Source organism: Scardinius erythrophthalmus (assembly GCF_964197995.2).
Source record: "Scardinius erythrophthalmus genome assembly, chromosome: 13".
In the NCBI taxonomy this organism is placed as follows: domain Eukaryota; kingdom Metazoa; phylum Chordata; class Actinopteri; order Cypriniformes; family Leuciscidae; genus Scardinius; species Scardinius erythrophthalmus.
The window spans coordinates 5602838-5618527 of NC_138233.1; the positions used below are offsets into that span (position 1 = coordinate 5602838).

The window sequence follows — 15690 nt, forward strand, 5'->3', positions numbered from 1 at the left end:
CTTGCCGTTTCTCCTATTCCTTGAAATTGACTAAGTACTCCAATCATCTGCTTTATTTACTATTTGGAAAAATCTTTATATACAGTGCACATAAACTTTTTATATTCTTACACTATATGTGACACCCTGGCAAAAACGGATGTTAATAACATTTGATATTTTATTAGAAGAGAAAATAGTTCTGTGGTCATATTTGACTCTCAAATCCACATTGACGTAGCCCAAATGTTTTATAATGAATCCATTTCAAAACAAAACATGAAAATACAACAAAAGTTTCATATACATCTGATAAATCTAAATCAAACAGTGCAAAAGGAATAAATCAGCCAGCCTTACCTCTCCAGAATCTCTCCTCCTGCGATCTGGGATCACTAGAGTATTCCTATTACTGCCTGGCGCTATTGTAGAGCCGATGCTCATTCTGGGTCCAACTAACATGTACCGTTTGTCTCCAGATCTGTACTGGATGCTGTGACACAGAGTCCCGTCGTAATTTGTGTCCTGTAAATACTTGGACGAATAGTCTGTAGATTTAGAGCACTGCATTACAATCAACACGATGATGCTGATGACAAAAAGCACTGAAACCGAGCCCAAAGTGATGATCAGATAAAATGTCACGTCGTTTTCCTCCTCGTCTTTTACTGCGTGTTTAACATCAGAAGCTGCAAAAGCCTCTTTGGGCTCCACAACTTTGACAATCACAGTCGCTGTTGCTGAGAGTGACACGTTCCCATTGTCTTTGACCAGTATGAGCAGTTTATGCTGGGCCTCGTCTGTTTCTGTGAATGAGCGAAGGGTTCTTATCTGTCCTGTATAGCGGTCCAAACTAAAGAGACTGTGGTCACTAACTTCCTGCAGTGAAAACAATAACCAGCCGTTGTATCCTATATCTGCATCATAGGCTCTGACTTTAGTCACCAAATGACCTGCGTTCACATTCCGGGGAATCTCTTCCACACCCTCAGCAGAACCGTTAGCGCTGACTGGATATAAGATCACTGGAACGTTGTCGTTCTGATCCAGAATAAACACGTTCACTGTCACATTACTGCTCAGAGACGGACTTCCAGAGTCTTTAGCGAGCACATGGAACTGGAACTTTTTGGTAGTTTCAAAATCAAAACTTTTAAGTGCATAAATTGCGCCTGTCTCTGAATTCGTATTTAAAAACGATGTCATGTCATTTTGTGTCCCATTCCCTTTAATAATCTGATATGAAATCACAGAGTTTTCATTTAGGTCCTTGTCAAAAGCACTCAGTGTGAGAATGGGTGAGCCTGCAGCATTGTTTTCAATCATATATAATTCAATAGGATTTAGGCTAAATTCAGGAGGGTTATCATTAACATCTGACACCTGCACGCTCAGAGTTTTAAAGGAGGACAGTGGAGGCTGACCCAAGTCGGTCGCTTTTATTGTAATTTCATAATGTGATACAGTTTCACGATCCAGGACCCCTTTAGTCACTAAGGAGTACATGTTGTCCTGAACTGATGGTTTTACTTCAAATGGAACATTTTCTGAGAGAGTGCACACAACTTTTCCGTTCACACCAGTGTCTCTGTCAGTAACACTAATGAGTGAGATTACAGTACCAGACTTGGAATCTTCAGGCACGATCTTCGACAATGACGTCACTTCTATGGTCGGCTTATTATCATTTATGTCAAGTATTTTTAAAATGACTCTACAGTCAGTGGTCAAAGGCGGTTGTCCATTGTCAGATGCCTGTATATCCAACTTATAAACATTATTCTTTTCAAAATCTACCTCTCCTATAACACGAATTTCACCTGTCAATCTATCCAAGCTAAAAATATTCTGGTTGTTAGCCCCTCCAAAGGTATAAGACACTTCACCATTTGGGCCGTAATCAGAATCACTTGCAAGAATTTTCATTACTAAAGTTCCATTTTGCACGTTTTCATGCAGCGTTGAAGAATAAACATCTTGACTAAATACAGGGCGGTTGTCATTCACATCAAGAACAAGTACTGTTATGTTTAGTGATCCTGATCTTGGCGGAGTGCCACCATCTATTGCTGTTAATATTATATTGTGTTCAGCTTTGTGCTCACGGTCAAGAGGCTTTTGTAAAACCAGAAAAGGCAGCTTATCTTCTGCCCTGTCTCTTATTTCTAAATCAAAATGCTCGTTTTGACTTAATTTATACAAGCGCACAGAATTCACTCCACTATCAGGATCATTCGCAGCTTGCAGCTGAAAACGCGTTCCTTGAAACGTGTGTTCAGAAATTTCTAATAGCTTTTCTTTTTCTGTGAATGTAGGGGCGTGATCATTTACATCAATTATCTCAACGGCGATATAATGGATCTCGAGTGGATTTTCCACCACTATTTTAAGGTTAATCAAGCATGCTCCAATACTATCACACAGCTCTTCTCTGTCAATTTTCCTTTGAACATTTAAGACACCATTGTTCTGATTTACCACGAAAAGCGCTTCATCTGATCCAGACACGATACGGAACCGTCTGTCCATCAAAGTGCTTGCATCAAGTCCCAAATCCTTGGCGATATTTCCTACAACATATCCCTCTTTGATCTCCTCTGGAATAGAGTATCTTATTTGAGCTGAAAGCTGCTGCCCAAAGCACAGAAGAAAACAGATAATCATCCACCAGTGCTCCCCTTTGCGCCTTTGTCTTCCAGCATCCATTTCGAATAGCGAAATCCAGAAGTAAATGCCACTACCTGGTTATATTATAAATAGCCTATAGATTCATATTAATCGAACAAACAAAAGTGAAGCACGAAAAGGCATTACGCAGTTCTGTCTTTGTCTGTCTTCAAACAAATATCATCCTCCTTTTGCGTTGAACAACCTGCATAATGCAAACTAGAATATGGGGGGCAGGGCGAATAGAGGCTTTCCCTGTACAACGATGACACCATGAGGTTTGTGAAGAATGACACAGATAAGCAAAAACTATATAAGAAGCTGGAAATAACAAATAAAGACGTGTTGTTCTCTTATATCAAGAACTAAAGCAATCTTGCATGCGACTATTCTTGTGTATTTCGTCTGTAGAACTGTTGTATTATAAAAACAAACAACAGCAACACCAACCATCATAATTAACTAATCATACATATCATCATTACGCTGTTAAATCACGGAGCAGGTGCAATAATGTCAGAACCATTAAGTTGCATAGAGCCTCTCGCTAAGACAATAAAAATGTATGTAAAGGTCTGTCCTTACTAAAATAACATGACATGATTTAAAGAGACTGTAACAGAATTTGATGCTCAAAACACTTAAAGTGAATTACATTCAATTTGCTGGGTTCATTCCGAAATAAGACAACAGTCAACAGTTGGAATTTTCTTCTGAAACTTTACCGTGTTGACAGAGACAAAGAGAAAGAAAAATATTAAGGCAAAGAATAGCAAAATAGAGTTTTAGAAAATTGACTGCGAGTGACCAAGCTCTCTGTCAAGTAATTTGCCTAATTTAAAGATAACGATTTTTGTCTCTCCTTCATTTTGCGAAGCTCATCTTCAAAATAATCAGTTTGGCTCAATTTACTAAATCAAACAGATTCCATGCCATGTCATCATTTCCTTCTCGCAACTTACCATGGGAAAGCTGTTTTTGCTATTTCTAACAACACATGTTTATCAGACAAATATTAAGAGGATTTAACACCAGCTTTAGACGTATCAAACCAGAAACAACCCACACAACCCATCGATCTATTGAAATTATTCGTGGACAATCTTCGAGAACACCATTTGCTTAAATATCAAGGAACTAAACCCTTAATATGTATTTATATGTAGTCATGCTGAAAGAGCAATAAGTGCGCACCTGAGTTTTTCTTTGAAAATGTAAAAGGTTGAAAAATATATTTTTTTTATTAGCCCTATATTTTATAAACAAAACAGATATGCAAAAAACAAGGCATGAAATGATAACGAACAAGGGAGAAGGTACAGGCCACAAAAAATGCAAGTTTAAGTGCAAGTGACAAATATTTAAAAATATTTAAATTTACGCCTTAGACCAATTCTCAATGAACTGCATCTCATTTCAGCACAAACGCAGAGAACAGCTCCCTGTGAGCTGTTACAATACGATCAGACAAAGTTGTCAAAGTACTGAACAAGTTTTGCGCAATGAAATCACAAATCTGTAAAAGCATAGCATTTTTCAGAAATTACAATTTTAACGCATGATAAAAAAATATCAAAGCAATAGGGTGACCGTAATTATAATGAACTGGTTATTCTTACCTCTCCAGAATCTCTCCTCCTGCGATCTGGTATCACTAGAGTATTCCTATTACTGCCTGGCGCTATTGTAGAGCCGATACTCATTCTGGGTCCAACTAACATGTACCGTTTGTCTCCAGATCTGTACTGGATGCTGTGACACAGAGTCCCGTCGTAATTTGTGTCCTGTAAATACTTGGACGAATAGTCTGTGGATTTAGAGCACTGCATTACAATCAACACGATGATGCTGATGACAAAAAGCACTGAAACCGAGCCCAAAGTGATGATCAGATAAAATGTCACGTCGTTTTCCTCCTCGTCTTTTACTGCGTGTTTAACATCAGAAGCTGCAAAAGCCTCTTTGGGCTCCACAACTTTGACAATCACAGTCGCTGTTGCTGAGAGTGAAACGTTCCCATTGTCTTTGACCAGTATGAGCAGTTTATGCTGGGCCTCGTCTGTTTCTGTGAATGAGCGAAGGGTTCTTATCTGTCCTGTATAGCGGTCCAAACTAAAGAGACTGTGGTCACTAACTTCCTGCAGTGAAAACAATAACCAGCCGTTGTATCCTATATCTGCATCATAGGCTCTGACTTTAGTCACCAAATGACCTGCGTTCACATTCCGGGGAATCTCTTCCACACCCTCAGCAGAACCGTTAGCACTGACTGGATATAAGATCACTGGGACGTTGTCGTTCTGATCCAGAATAAACACGTTCACTGTCACGTTACTGCTCAGAGATGGACTTCCAGAGTCTGTAGCGAGCACATGAAACTGGAACGTTTTAAGAGTTTCAAAATCAAAACTTTTAAGCGCATGTATATGTCCATTGTCTGAATTCACATTAAGGAAGGACGACATGTGACTTTTTGTTCCATCTTCTCTAATTATTTGATAGGTAATTGCAGCATTTTCATTCATGTCTTTGTCGAAGGCGCTAACAGAGTATATGGATGCTCCTGGAGGGTTATTTTCCATTAAATACAATTCTAAAGGATTGTGAGGAAATTCTGGAACGTTATCGTTTACATCTGATACCTGCACTTTCAGTGTTTTGATAGAGGACAGAGGAGGCTGACCAAGATCTGTGGCTGTTATTGTGACATCATATCGAGAAACGAGTTCTCTATCCAACTTTGCATTCGTCACAAGAGAGTACATATTTTCTTTGAATGACGGCTTCAGTTCAAAAGGAACGTTGTCAGATATTCTACAAACAACTTTGCCATTGACACCAGAATCTTTATCGGTAATACTAACAAGTGAAATGACCGTTCCTGGTTTGGAATCTTCGGGAACTACATCAGACAGGGAGGTAACTTCTATCTCTGGTCCATTGTCATTTTCGTCAATCATTTTAATGACAATTCTACAGTTGCTTGTCTTCGGTGGTTGGCCTTTATCTGATGCCATAACACCGAACCTATAAACATTATTTTTCTCAAAATCCAAATTGTCCTTCACCCTAATCTCACCAGTGTTGTCCAAATCAAAGGTGTCGTAAACCTGTTTTTCGATATTCTTTGCAAATGAATAAACAATTTCGCCATTCTGACCTTCATCTAAATCAGTGGCATTCAATGTAATGACAAGAGTACCAACAGGAGCGTTTTCTTGCAATGTGACAGAATAAAGTTCTTGACTGAATTTTGGCCTGTTGTCATTGTCATCCAGCACCGTGACATTAATAACGATACTCCCTGATCTTGGCGGATTCCCTCCGTCAATAGCAGTCAGTATAAGACTGTGAGTTACCTGACGCTCCCTGTCAAGTAATTTACGTAATTTCAAGACAGGGACTTTTTTCTCTCCCCCATTTTCGCGAAACTCAAGTTCAAAATAGTCGGTATGGCTCAGTTTATAAAAACGAACAGAATTCACGCCTGCATCAGGGTCCTGTGCTTCCTGCAATTGAAAGTCCTCACCCGGTAGGGTTGATTCTGCTATTTCTAACAGCACATCTTTATAAGCAAAACTGGGTGCATGATCATTTACATCGGTAATTTCTACTTCTACATAATGAATTTCAAGTGGATTTTCAACAACTGTTTTTAGACTTATCAAACAAGCATCGGTTCCATCACACAGCGCCTCTCTGTCGATTTGCTTTTCCACATACAAGATGCCATTGTTCTGATTTACCTGAAAAAGGGCGTCATTTGATCCAGATACAATACGGAACCGTCTGTCCATCAATGCACTGACATCAAGACCCAAATCCTTTGCAATATTTCCAACAATCGATCCCTCTTTAACTTCCTCTGGAATAGAGTATTTTATCTGAGCTGAAACCTGCTGTCCGAGGCACAGTAGCAAAGACAAACACAGAGAAATCCACCAGTACTCCAAACGGCGCTTTTGTTCTCCTGCATCCATGCTGAAAACCTTCGTCTGAGGAACAATTGTAAAATTATTCTACTTACAATTACCGCATAAATCTATTTAAATGCTTTGAGGAACAATTTGAGAACATCTTTTGCTCGAATATCGACGAATATGTCCAGACTAAAAGAGTAGTCAGCGCGCTCTAGCCTGGGTTAAAACCCAGTGTGACGCAAAACAAATCCCTGACACAAACAACGTTTCCTTGTGTAATACTGACACCATGAGGTCCACTGCAACATATCAATATTTTAAGCATTATTTTTATATTTATCTCTATAGGGCTACATATATATGAAAATATAGCATGATAAACATAAAAAAAATAAAACCTTAAAATTGAAAAGGTCACAAAGCAAGTTTCAGTACCACAGACAGTTCCACGCGTATCAATAGCTATGGCAATTAAGATTTATTATGAAAATTATTAATACAAATTGTTTGTTTTTACACAGAACATTTCCGTACTCCCATGAACTCATTCATTTTGTGTCACTTCACTAAGTACACATTTGAGTTGTGTAAATAATATTTTTGTCTAAGAACAAATTAGTTAAATTATAATATAATATAATATAATATAATATAATATAATATAATATAATATAATATAATATAATATAATATAATATAATATAATATAATATAATATAATACGAATGTTGCAGAGAGACGGCAAGTAGTGCAGATCTTACCGAGCTTAGATATTCAGTAAAAAAAAAATAAAAAAATAAAATTAAAGAATAAAATAAAATAAATATCGAGAATAATACTTCAGGACCTCTACAGTATTTCCATTACTGCCCGGGACTATAGTAGAACTGATTCCGGGTCCAACTAACATGTACCTTTTGCTGTGACAGAGTTCACCTGAATCCAATAAAATAATTTTAATATTCTTAATATTGTCACAGCTGATGAAGACAGACGCGAGGATGAATCAACACAAGACTTTAATGATCAAACTTCAAAAATACAACTCAGGAACGTAATGATATGTAAGCAAGTATCTAAACAGTTAACTTAGCTTGATAATAACACTGATGCAGTTTCCAGGACTGAAGAAGACTTCGAGACTGTCGTGTATGGAGGACAATGAAGACGGTGGGGAACAGGAGTGCAGGTAAGTAGTCAGGTAAGTCACAGGTAAGAGCAACGAGACCAGACAATGGGTGTTTGTGGGGTGGTGGTTTATATGGCAGTCCTTGAGTGACAACAGGTGGAGGTGATCAGGACTCTAGGGTTTGGGAACGTATGGGAGGAGCTGAGGAGTCTAGCGCTGAAGGATTGCATGAATTCGTGACAAATATAGCATTATTGTATTCCAACAATGATTAGAAGAGAGAATAGTTCTGTTCCACTACAGAGATTCATACATCAACATACAAAATCTGTCACAAATCTACCTTGATATAAAAAAAGCCCAATATGTTATAAACAATTAAAACAGCTATGCCAGAACAAAACCTGAAAAGTCAACATGAGCAAGGAGAGAAGGACACGCCAAAGAACTTAATATGCAAATAATATATTAAAATCAAAGAGTGCAAAAATGATAAATCCGCCAGCCTTACCTCTCCAGAGTCTCTCCTCCTGCGATCTGGTATCACTAGAGTATTCCTATTACTGCCTGGTGCTATTGTAGAGCCGATACTCATTCTGGGTCCAACTAACATGTACCGTTTGTCTCCAGATCTGTACTGGATGCTGTGACACAGAGTCCCGTCGTAATTTGTGTCCTGTAAATACTTGGACGAATAGTCTGTAGATTTAGAGCACTGCATTACAATCAACACGATGATGCTGATGACAAAAAGCACTGAAACCGAGCCCAAAGTGATGATCAGATAAAATGTCACGTCGTTTTCCTCCTCGTCTTTTACTGCGTGTTTAACATCAGAAGCTGCAAAAGCCTCTTTGGGCTCCACAACTTTGACAATCACAGTCGCTGTTGCTGAGAGTGAAACGTTCCCATTGTCTTTGACCAGTATGAGCAGTTTATGCTGGGCCTCGTCTGTTTCTGTGAATGAGCGAAGGGTTCTTATCTGTCCTGTATAGCGGTCCAAACTAAAGAGACTGTGGTCACTAACTTCCTGCAGTGAAAACAATAACCAGCCGTTGTATCCTATATCTGCATCATAGGCTCTGACTTTAGTCACCAAATGACCTGCGTTCACATTCCGGGGAATCTCTTCCACACCCTCAGCAGAACCGTTAGCGCTGACTGGATATAAGATCACTGGAACGTTGTCGTTCAGATCCAGAATAAACACGTTCACTGTCACATTACTGCTCAGAGACGGACTTCCAGAGTCTGTAGCGAGCACATGAAACTGGAACTTTTTGGTAGTTTCAAAATCAAAACTTTTAAGTGCATAAATAGCGCCTGTTTCAGAATTAATATTTAAAAACGATGTCATGTCACTCCCTTTAATAATCTGATATGAAATCACAGAGTTTTCATTTAGGTCTTTGTCAAAAGCACTCAGTGTGAGAATGGGTGAGCCTGCAGCATTGTTTTCAATCATATATAATTCAATAGGATTTAGGCTAAATTCAGGTGGGTTGTCATTAACATCTGACACCTGCACACTCAGAGTTTTAAAGGAGGACAGTGGAGGCTGACCCAAGTCGGTCGCTGTTATTGTAATGTCATAATTTGATATGATTTCACGGTCCAGGTTCCTTTTAGTGACTAACGAAAACATGTTTTCCTGAACTGATGGTTTTAATTCAAATGGAACATTTTCTGAGAGAGAGCACACAACCTTTCCGTTCACACCAGTGTCTCTGTCAGTAACACTAATGAGTGAGATTACAGTACCAGGCTTGGAATCTTCAGACACCATCTTTGACAGTGACGTTACATCGATCTCAGGCGTATTATCGTTTGTGTCTAAGATTTTCACGACAACTCTACAGTCTGTCTTCATAGGGGGCTGGCCATTATCAGAGGCTTGAACATCAAGTTTGTAAATAGATTTGTCCTCAAAATCTATATCCCCTTTAACACGAATGTCTCCTGTCAGTTTATCCAAACTAAATATTTCATACACCTTTGGGTTCTGATCGCTGCCAAATGCGTATGTGACCTCTCCATTTGAGCCATAATCTGCATCACTTGCTTGAACCTGAATGACTAGCGTTCCAACTTGTATATTTTCTTTTAGATTTGTAGAATACATATCTTGGCTAAAAAACGGTCTATTGTCATTTATGTCAAGAACGTTAATTGTAATATTTAGAGTTCCTGATCTTTGTGGATTTCCTCCATCTATTGCTGTTAAAACTAAATTATATTCGTCATTAATCTCACGGTCAAGGGTTTTTTGTAAAACTAAAAATGGCAGTTTATCTTCTCCCTGATCTCTGACTTCAAGATCAAAGTGTTCATTTTGGGTTAATTTGTATGTACGAACAGAATTTCCCCCTGCATCCGGGTCACGCGCCGCCTTAAGCTGAAAACGCGTCCCTCGAGCAGTCGATTCCAAAATCTCCAATCGTTTCTCATGTTCACTGAAAGTGGGCGAATTGTCATTTACATCAATCACCTCTACTCCAATATAATGTATTTCAAGGGGATTTTCGACGACAATCTTCAGATTTATCATACATGCGCTATGACTATCACACAGCGATTCTCGGTCGATTTTCTTATGAACATGCAAGACGCCGTTCTGATTTACCTGAAAAAAATCATCATTGGATCCTGATACAATACGGAACCGCCTGTCCGCCAAAGCACTGACTTCAAGCCCCAAATCCTTTGCAATATTTCCAACGATGGTTCCCTCTTTTACTTCCTCTGGAATAGAGTATCTTATCTGAGCTGAAACCTGCTGTCCGAAGCGCAGCAGAAAAGAAAAACACAAAGCGATCCACCAGCACTCCCATCTGCGCTTTTGTCCATCGGGTTCCATCATGAATTAACTGCTTAAGATCACAAAACAAATCAGTGTTGCCCTTTTTTTCTTAATTAGCGAATTCTCCGAGATGTCTCAGAAATGTGCAATTTCTTCCAACAAATCACCGCAATCCACGCCGACTACCCGGTGTTTCAACAACACAGAATCGCGCTTTTGGTGGAGAGGAACAATTGTGTGACGCCAATGGCATAAAGAGGAGGGACTGCATTCAAAATGTTTCCTTGTATAATACTGACACCATGAGGCTATCTGATAATATAGCGATTAAAAAAGAATTTCAGTTCTAGGAAACATTAGAATACAACTGCCAATGCAAATACAGCAGGCTTCACTCGATTTAAAGCAAACATACAGCCACATAACAAAGGTTTTATTCATTCCAATGTCTAAAGACAACAAATATCTAAAATTTCACTCAAAATAATGCACAAGAGGTGTGCTATAATACAGAAATAAAAACAGATTTCGGTTCCTGATGATTTTATTTAGAATGAGCTAAAATGGAAGCATAATTCTTTTGCTCGAGGGAATAGATATTTCACATTAGAAAGAATATTTTAAAATACAAATTTAAAGTCGCTTTAGACAAAACAACAACTAAATGAGAATAAAAGGAAAACTAAAACTAAAAACTAAACTAATGCATGACCTGTCATAGATGTTTGTGTTTGATGCCATATATATATATATATATATATATATATATATATATATATATATATATATATATACACAGTACATATGTTTGTTTTTAACAGTGATTGTTATAGATTCATATTTTTGTCTAGCCTGCAGCCATTAATGAGTGTGACTGACTCACTAACTGCCTCAGGTGTTCTAGATTAGATTTCAGTTAAAAAAAAAAAAAATTCTGTCATGTATTTTAATGGTGAATGTTAATAAGATTAATGTAGTTTAGCTATAAAAAAAAATGTTTTTCCGACCACTGTTGAGATAGCAGTTAATGTTCTTTGTATCAGCTGCAGTGTGGTTTATTTTGAACACTGTTTATTTGCACTTTTACTAAATGTCATCACCGGGTAGCAAAAATGTTCATGTGAATGTATGGTTTTGAATTTCAGTACCATGGACAGCTCTCGTTGAAACGACTACGCAAACGTGAAAACTACTAATTATTAAAGATGCATCTTACCTCTCCAGAATCTCTCCTCCTGCGATCTGGTATCACTAGAGTATTCCTATTACTGCCTGGCGCTATTGTAGAGCCGATGCTCATTCTGGGTCCAACTAACATGTACCGTTTGTCTCCAGATCTGTACTGGATGCTGTGACACAGAGTCCCGTCGTAATTTGTGTCCTGTAAATACTTGGACGAATAGTCTGTAGATTTAGAGCACTGCATTACAATCAACACGATGATGCTGATGACAAAAAGCACTGAAACCGAGCCCAAAGTGATGATCAGATAAAATGTCACGTCGTTTTCCTCCTCGTCTTTTACTGCGTGTTTAACATCAGAAGCTGCAAAAGCCTCTTTGGGCTCCACAACTTTGACAATCACAGTCGCTGTTGCTGAGAGTGAAACGTTCCCATTGTCTTTGACCAGTATGAGCAGTTTATGCTGGGCCTCGTCTGTTTCTGTGAATGAGCGAAGGGTTCTTATCTGTCCTGTATAGCGGTCCAAACTAAAGAGACTGTGGTCACTAACTTCCTGCAGTGAAAACAATAACCAGCCGTTGTATCCTATATCTGCATCATAGGCTCTGACTTTAGTCACCAAATGACCTGCGTTCACATTCCGGGGAATCTCTTCCACACCCTCAGCAGAACCGTTAGCGCTGACTGGATATAAGATCACTGGAACGTTGTCGTTCTGATCCAGAATAAACACGTTCACTGTCACGTTACTGCTCAGAGACGGACTTCCAGAGTCTTTGGCCACAACAAAGAATTGAAATGTTTTCAAAGACTCAAAGTCAAAGCTTTTCAATGAGTAAACGGTACCATTCGCCTCATTAATACTCAGAAATGATACCATGCTTTGATCTGAATTCACTCGATCAATTGAATACGAGACACGTGCGTTTTCACCTTCGTCTATATCAGCTGCACTTAATGAGAAAACGGCAATTCCTGGTTTGTTGTTTTCAACCACGTAGAATGTATATGGGCTTTGAGTGAATGTGGGGCTGTTGTCGTTGTCATCCGTGACCTCTACGTGAATCGATCTCGTTGATGATAACGACGGGGTTCCTAAATCTTTGGCTGTTATGGTAATGTCATAAGACGATTTAGATTCTTTGTCAATGTGTTCTTTAGTTACCAGAGAATAAAAGTTTCCATCAGGCGATGGCTTGAGATCAAAGGGAATATTTTTGGGCAGAGCGCAAACAATCTTTCCATTCATACCTGAGTCCAGGTCAGTAACTCCCATCAGAGCCACGACAGTCCCAGGAGGAGCATCCTCGGGAATGTGGCTAGATACTGAGGTGACGTCAATCTCAGGCTTGTTGTCGTTGACATCCTCAACATTGACAAGCACATTACATAGTGTAGATAATGATACGGCCCCCTTATCCGCAGCCACTATCTTTAGCTCATAAACTTGCCTTTCCTCATAATTTAGCCCACCTTTTATCTTTAATTCCCCCGTTACACTATCTAAATCAAAAACCTCAGATGCTCCGTTCCTGAACTTGTTCCTTAAAGAATATTCAATTTCCCCATTTATTCCATCATCTGAATCTGAAGCATTTACGCGGAGCAGAAATGTTCCTTCAGGGGCGTTTTCTTTCACCGTCACTGTGTATTTTTGTTTATCACAAATGGGAGTATTATCATTGACATCTGACACAACAATAGTAATATTTACAGTAGTTGATTTCTGAGGCTTTCCGCCGTCCGTCGCAGTTAATATTAGCTTATGCCTTGCGCTTTTTTCTCTATCAAGAGGTTTTTGTAGAATGAGGACAGGGATCTTACCTTCGTCTCCCATGTCTTCCGTTTCTAAACGAAAATAATGATTTTGGCTCAGTTTATATGTCTGCAAGTCGTTTGAGCCTATATCTGGATCGTGAGCAGTTTCTAGCTGAAATCGTGCTCCTGTCATAGCAGATTCAAGTATTTCCAATTTATAGTTTTCATCCAAAAAACTAGGTGGGTTATCATTGACATCGATTATGTCAACTGATATCTGGTGCATTTCGAGTGGATTTTCTATCACTGCTTTAAGATGAATGAGACACGGGTTGGTTTTAGCACACAGCTCTTCTCTGTCTATCCTCTGGTTCACAAACAAAGCGCCGTCTTCATGATTTACCCGAAAGAGCTCTTGCTTTGTCCCCGCAACGATGCGTAAATTCCGCTTCTCCAATGAAGTCGGATCAATCCCCAAGTCTTTTGCAATGTTCCATACAGTGACTCCAGTTTTAGATTCTTCTTGGAGGGAGTAGTTTATCTGAGCAGCATTTCCTCCGGAATTAAACAGCAAACACATCACATAAAACATCTTGCTCATCCACGTTCTTGTGTTTTCACTCGCCATAGTTTCGTCTGAGCACCGCTGAAAATAGCAGATGCGCTCAACTCATTTATGCTATTCTAAAGCACAAATAACGGACACATTTAAAATCGTCGTGGTTGTTCATTGTTCAAAGCCAAAGTGATGTCTGACACACGCCAAGCCACGAAATCTGTGTATGGTATTGCCAATGTATGGTATTGCAGCGCCACTAAGAGCGATTTTGCAAAACTGCATCATCTCCTTCACAATACATCTTCTAGTGATGCAGTTTCCATCCAAAGTTGGGAATTTTACTTATGCGCAAAATAGGAATATCGCATAAAACATTACAATCAAAGAACAAAATCGTCACTTCCTGATAAACTGAAGCTAAATATCACCAAGGAAAGCAGCAGAAGCCACTGTTTATTATATTTTGTATATAATAAATGACTTGCGTCTCAGAGCGCGCAGACGAAACATAATAAACACATACGCACTTAATGATACCGAACCACTTTGATAATATCCAAAAATTCGCGTAAAAATAGATGGAAACATAATTAACAAAACATAACATAACATAACATAACAGAACAGAACATAAAGAGGACCAAACATGACCAGCTATACTAGAAGATCAAATGTTCGGAGTATAGGTCAAATGATTATTACTATGATTATTATGATTATTGTTATTATTAACAATTATATTGCGGCATCACAATACCACATATCCTACACTAAAAATCTGAAAATAAACATCTAATTAATTTGGGAAAAAAAAATTAAACTTTTTGTTATTTTTCCTTTATTGGAATCAGCATTTAAAACACGTGTTATAAATTTTAAGAGAATAAATGAGCCAGTATTAATATGTTAACCATGTCTATGTGTTTTAGTGTCTGACTGCATGGTGTGCAGTGACATCTTGTGGTTTAGTTACACAGATCACGTGACAAACTCGGCCCCGCCCGCCCCTTTTGTTCGGCGCTCCCTCCCACCACAGCTGATTACGTATGAGGGTCTGTGAAAACCAAACCATGTCCCAGAAAAATGACACCAGAGGGCAGAGTGAAGAGATTTACATCTCAAGGTCGTTTCTAACGGACGAATGGAAATCAAATATAGCCTACATTTACGTGCACCAGTATTTCATATCATAGATTATTATAAATATCTGTGTTATACCGTGTATAATGCTGTTTATTTCACATAGACTGCACAGATATACGAGCTCCCCAGATTTGGCTTGCTGAGCCTCTTGTCGGTGCATCAAATTACAGGATGTAGCATCATGCACCCCCTCCCCGCCCGTTACCATGGCAACGGGCCTTTGGATAGGCGGGTCGCTGTCTGTGGTGCTGCAGTCTCCAGGGGCAAGCGTGAGTGAAGGGAGGTCTTTGGGAAGACATGAGGAACACCAAATAAATTCTCCACTCACAAAAAAAAAAAAAATGTTTGCTACTAACAACACTATTTTTTATTGATTATTTACATTTCATGATAAAATGATTCTCTCTTCTATTAACCCACGTTCCATTCTCTTTAATTCGGTCGCTAAGAGACAGGCTCCCGTTGCCTAGAAACCAGCCGTCAGCCTGATTTCTCTGAGTGAGGCCTTTTTTCTGCAGTGTCTCAGGAAAGCCTGGTGTGTGTTTCCTTCTCT

The 15690-nt window shown here is 38.9% G+C and overlaps 3 protein-coding genes across 4 annotated transcripts in view; all 3 read right to left on the minus strand.

Annotated features, from left to right (window-relative positions):
• The window catches only part of LOC308700557 (protocadherin alpha-C2-like), a gene marked incomplete at its 5' end in the record, with an annotated part of 181177 nt that extends 167114 nt beyond the window's left edge, over window positions 1-14063 (minus strand). Inside the window, one exon of one of the 2 annotated variants that reach the window (XM_081382193.1) lies at window positions 11712-14063. In XM_081382193.1, the coding sequence (XP_081238319.1) occupies window positions 11712-14063 (2352 nt within the window). Of the gene's footprint in view, window positions 1-339; window positions 2686-11711 lie in introns of those variants that run through there. The other variant, XM_081382194.1, reaches the window with a different exon arrangement.
• On the minus strand, window positions 4242-6626 carry LOC308700564 (protocadherin alpha-8-like; the record flags this gene model as incomplete). The annotated part of the gene is made up of 1 exon (XM_081382225.1): window positions 4242-6626. The coding sequence occupies one exon, from the start codon at window positions 6624-6626 to the stop codon at window positions 4242-4244; it is 2385 nt and encodes a 794-aa protein (XP_081238351.1).
• On the minus strand, window positions 8108-10552 carry LOC308701253 (protocadherin alpha-8-like; the record flags this gene model as incomplete). The annotated part of the gene is made up of 1 exon (XM_081383451.1): window positions 8108-10552. The coding sequence occupies one exon, from the start codon at window positions 10550-10552 to the stop codon at window positions 8108-8110; it is 2445 nt and encodes an 814-aa protein (XP_081239577.1).
• Window positions 14064-15690: the final 1627 nt, after the last annotated feature.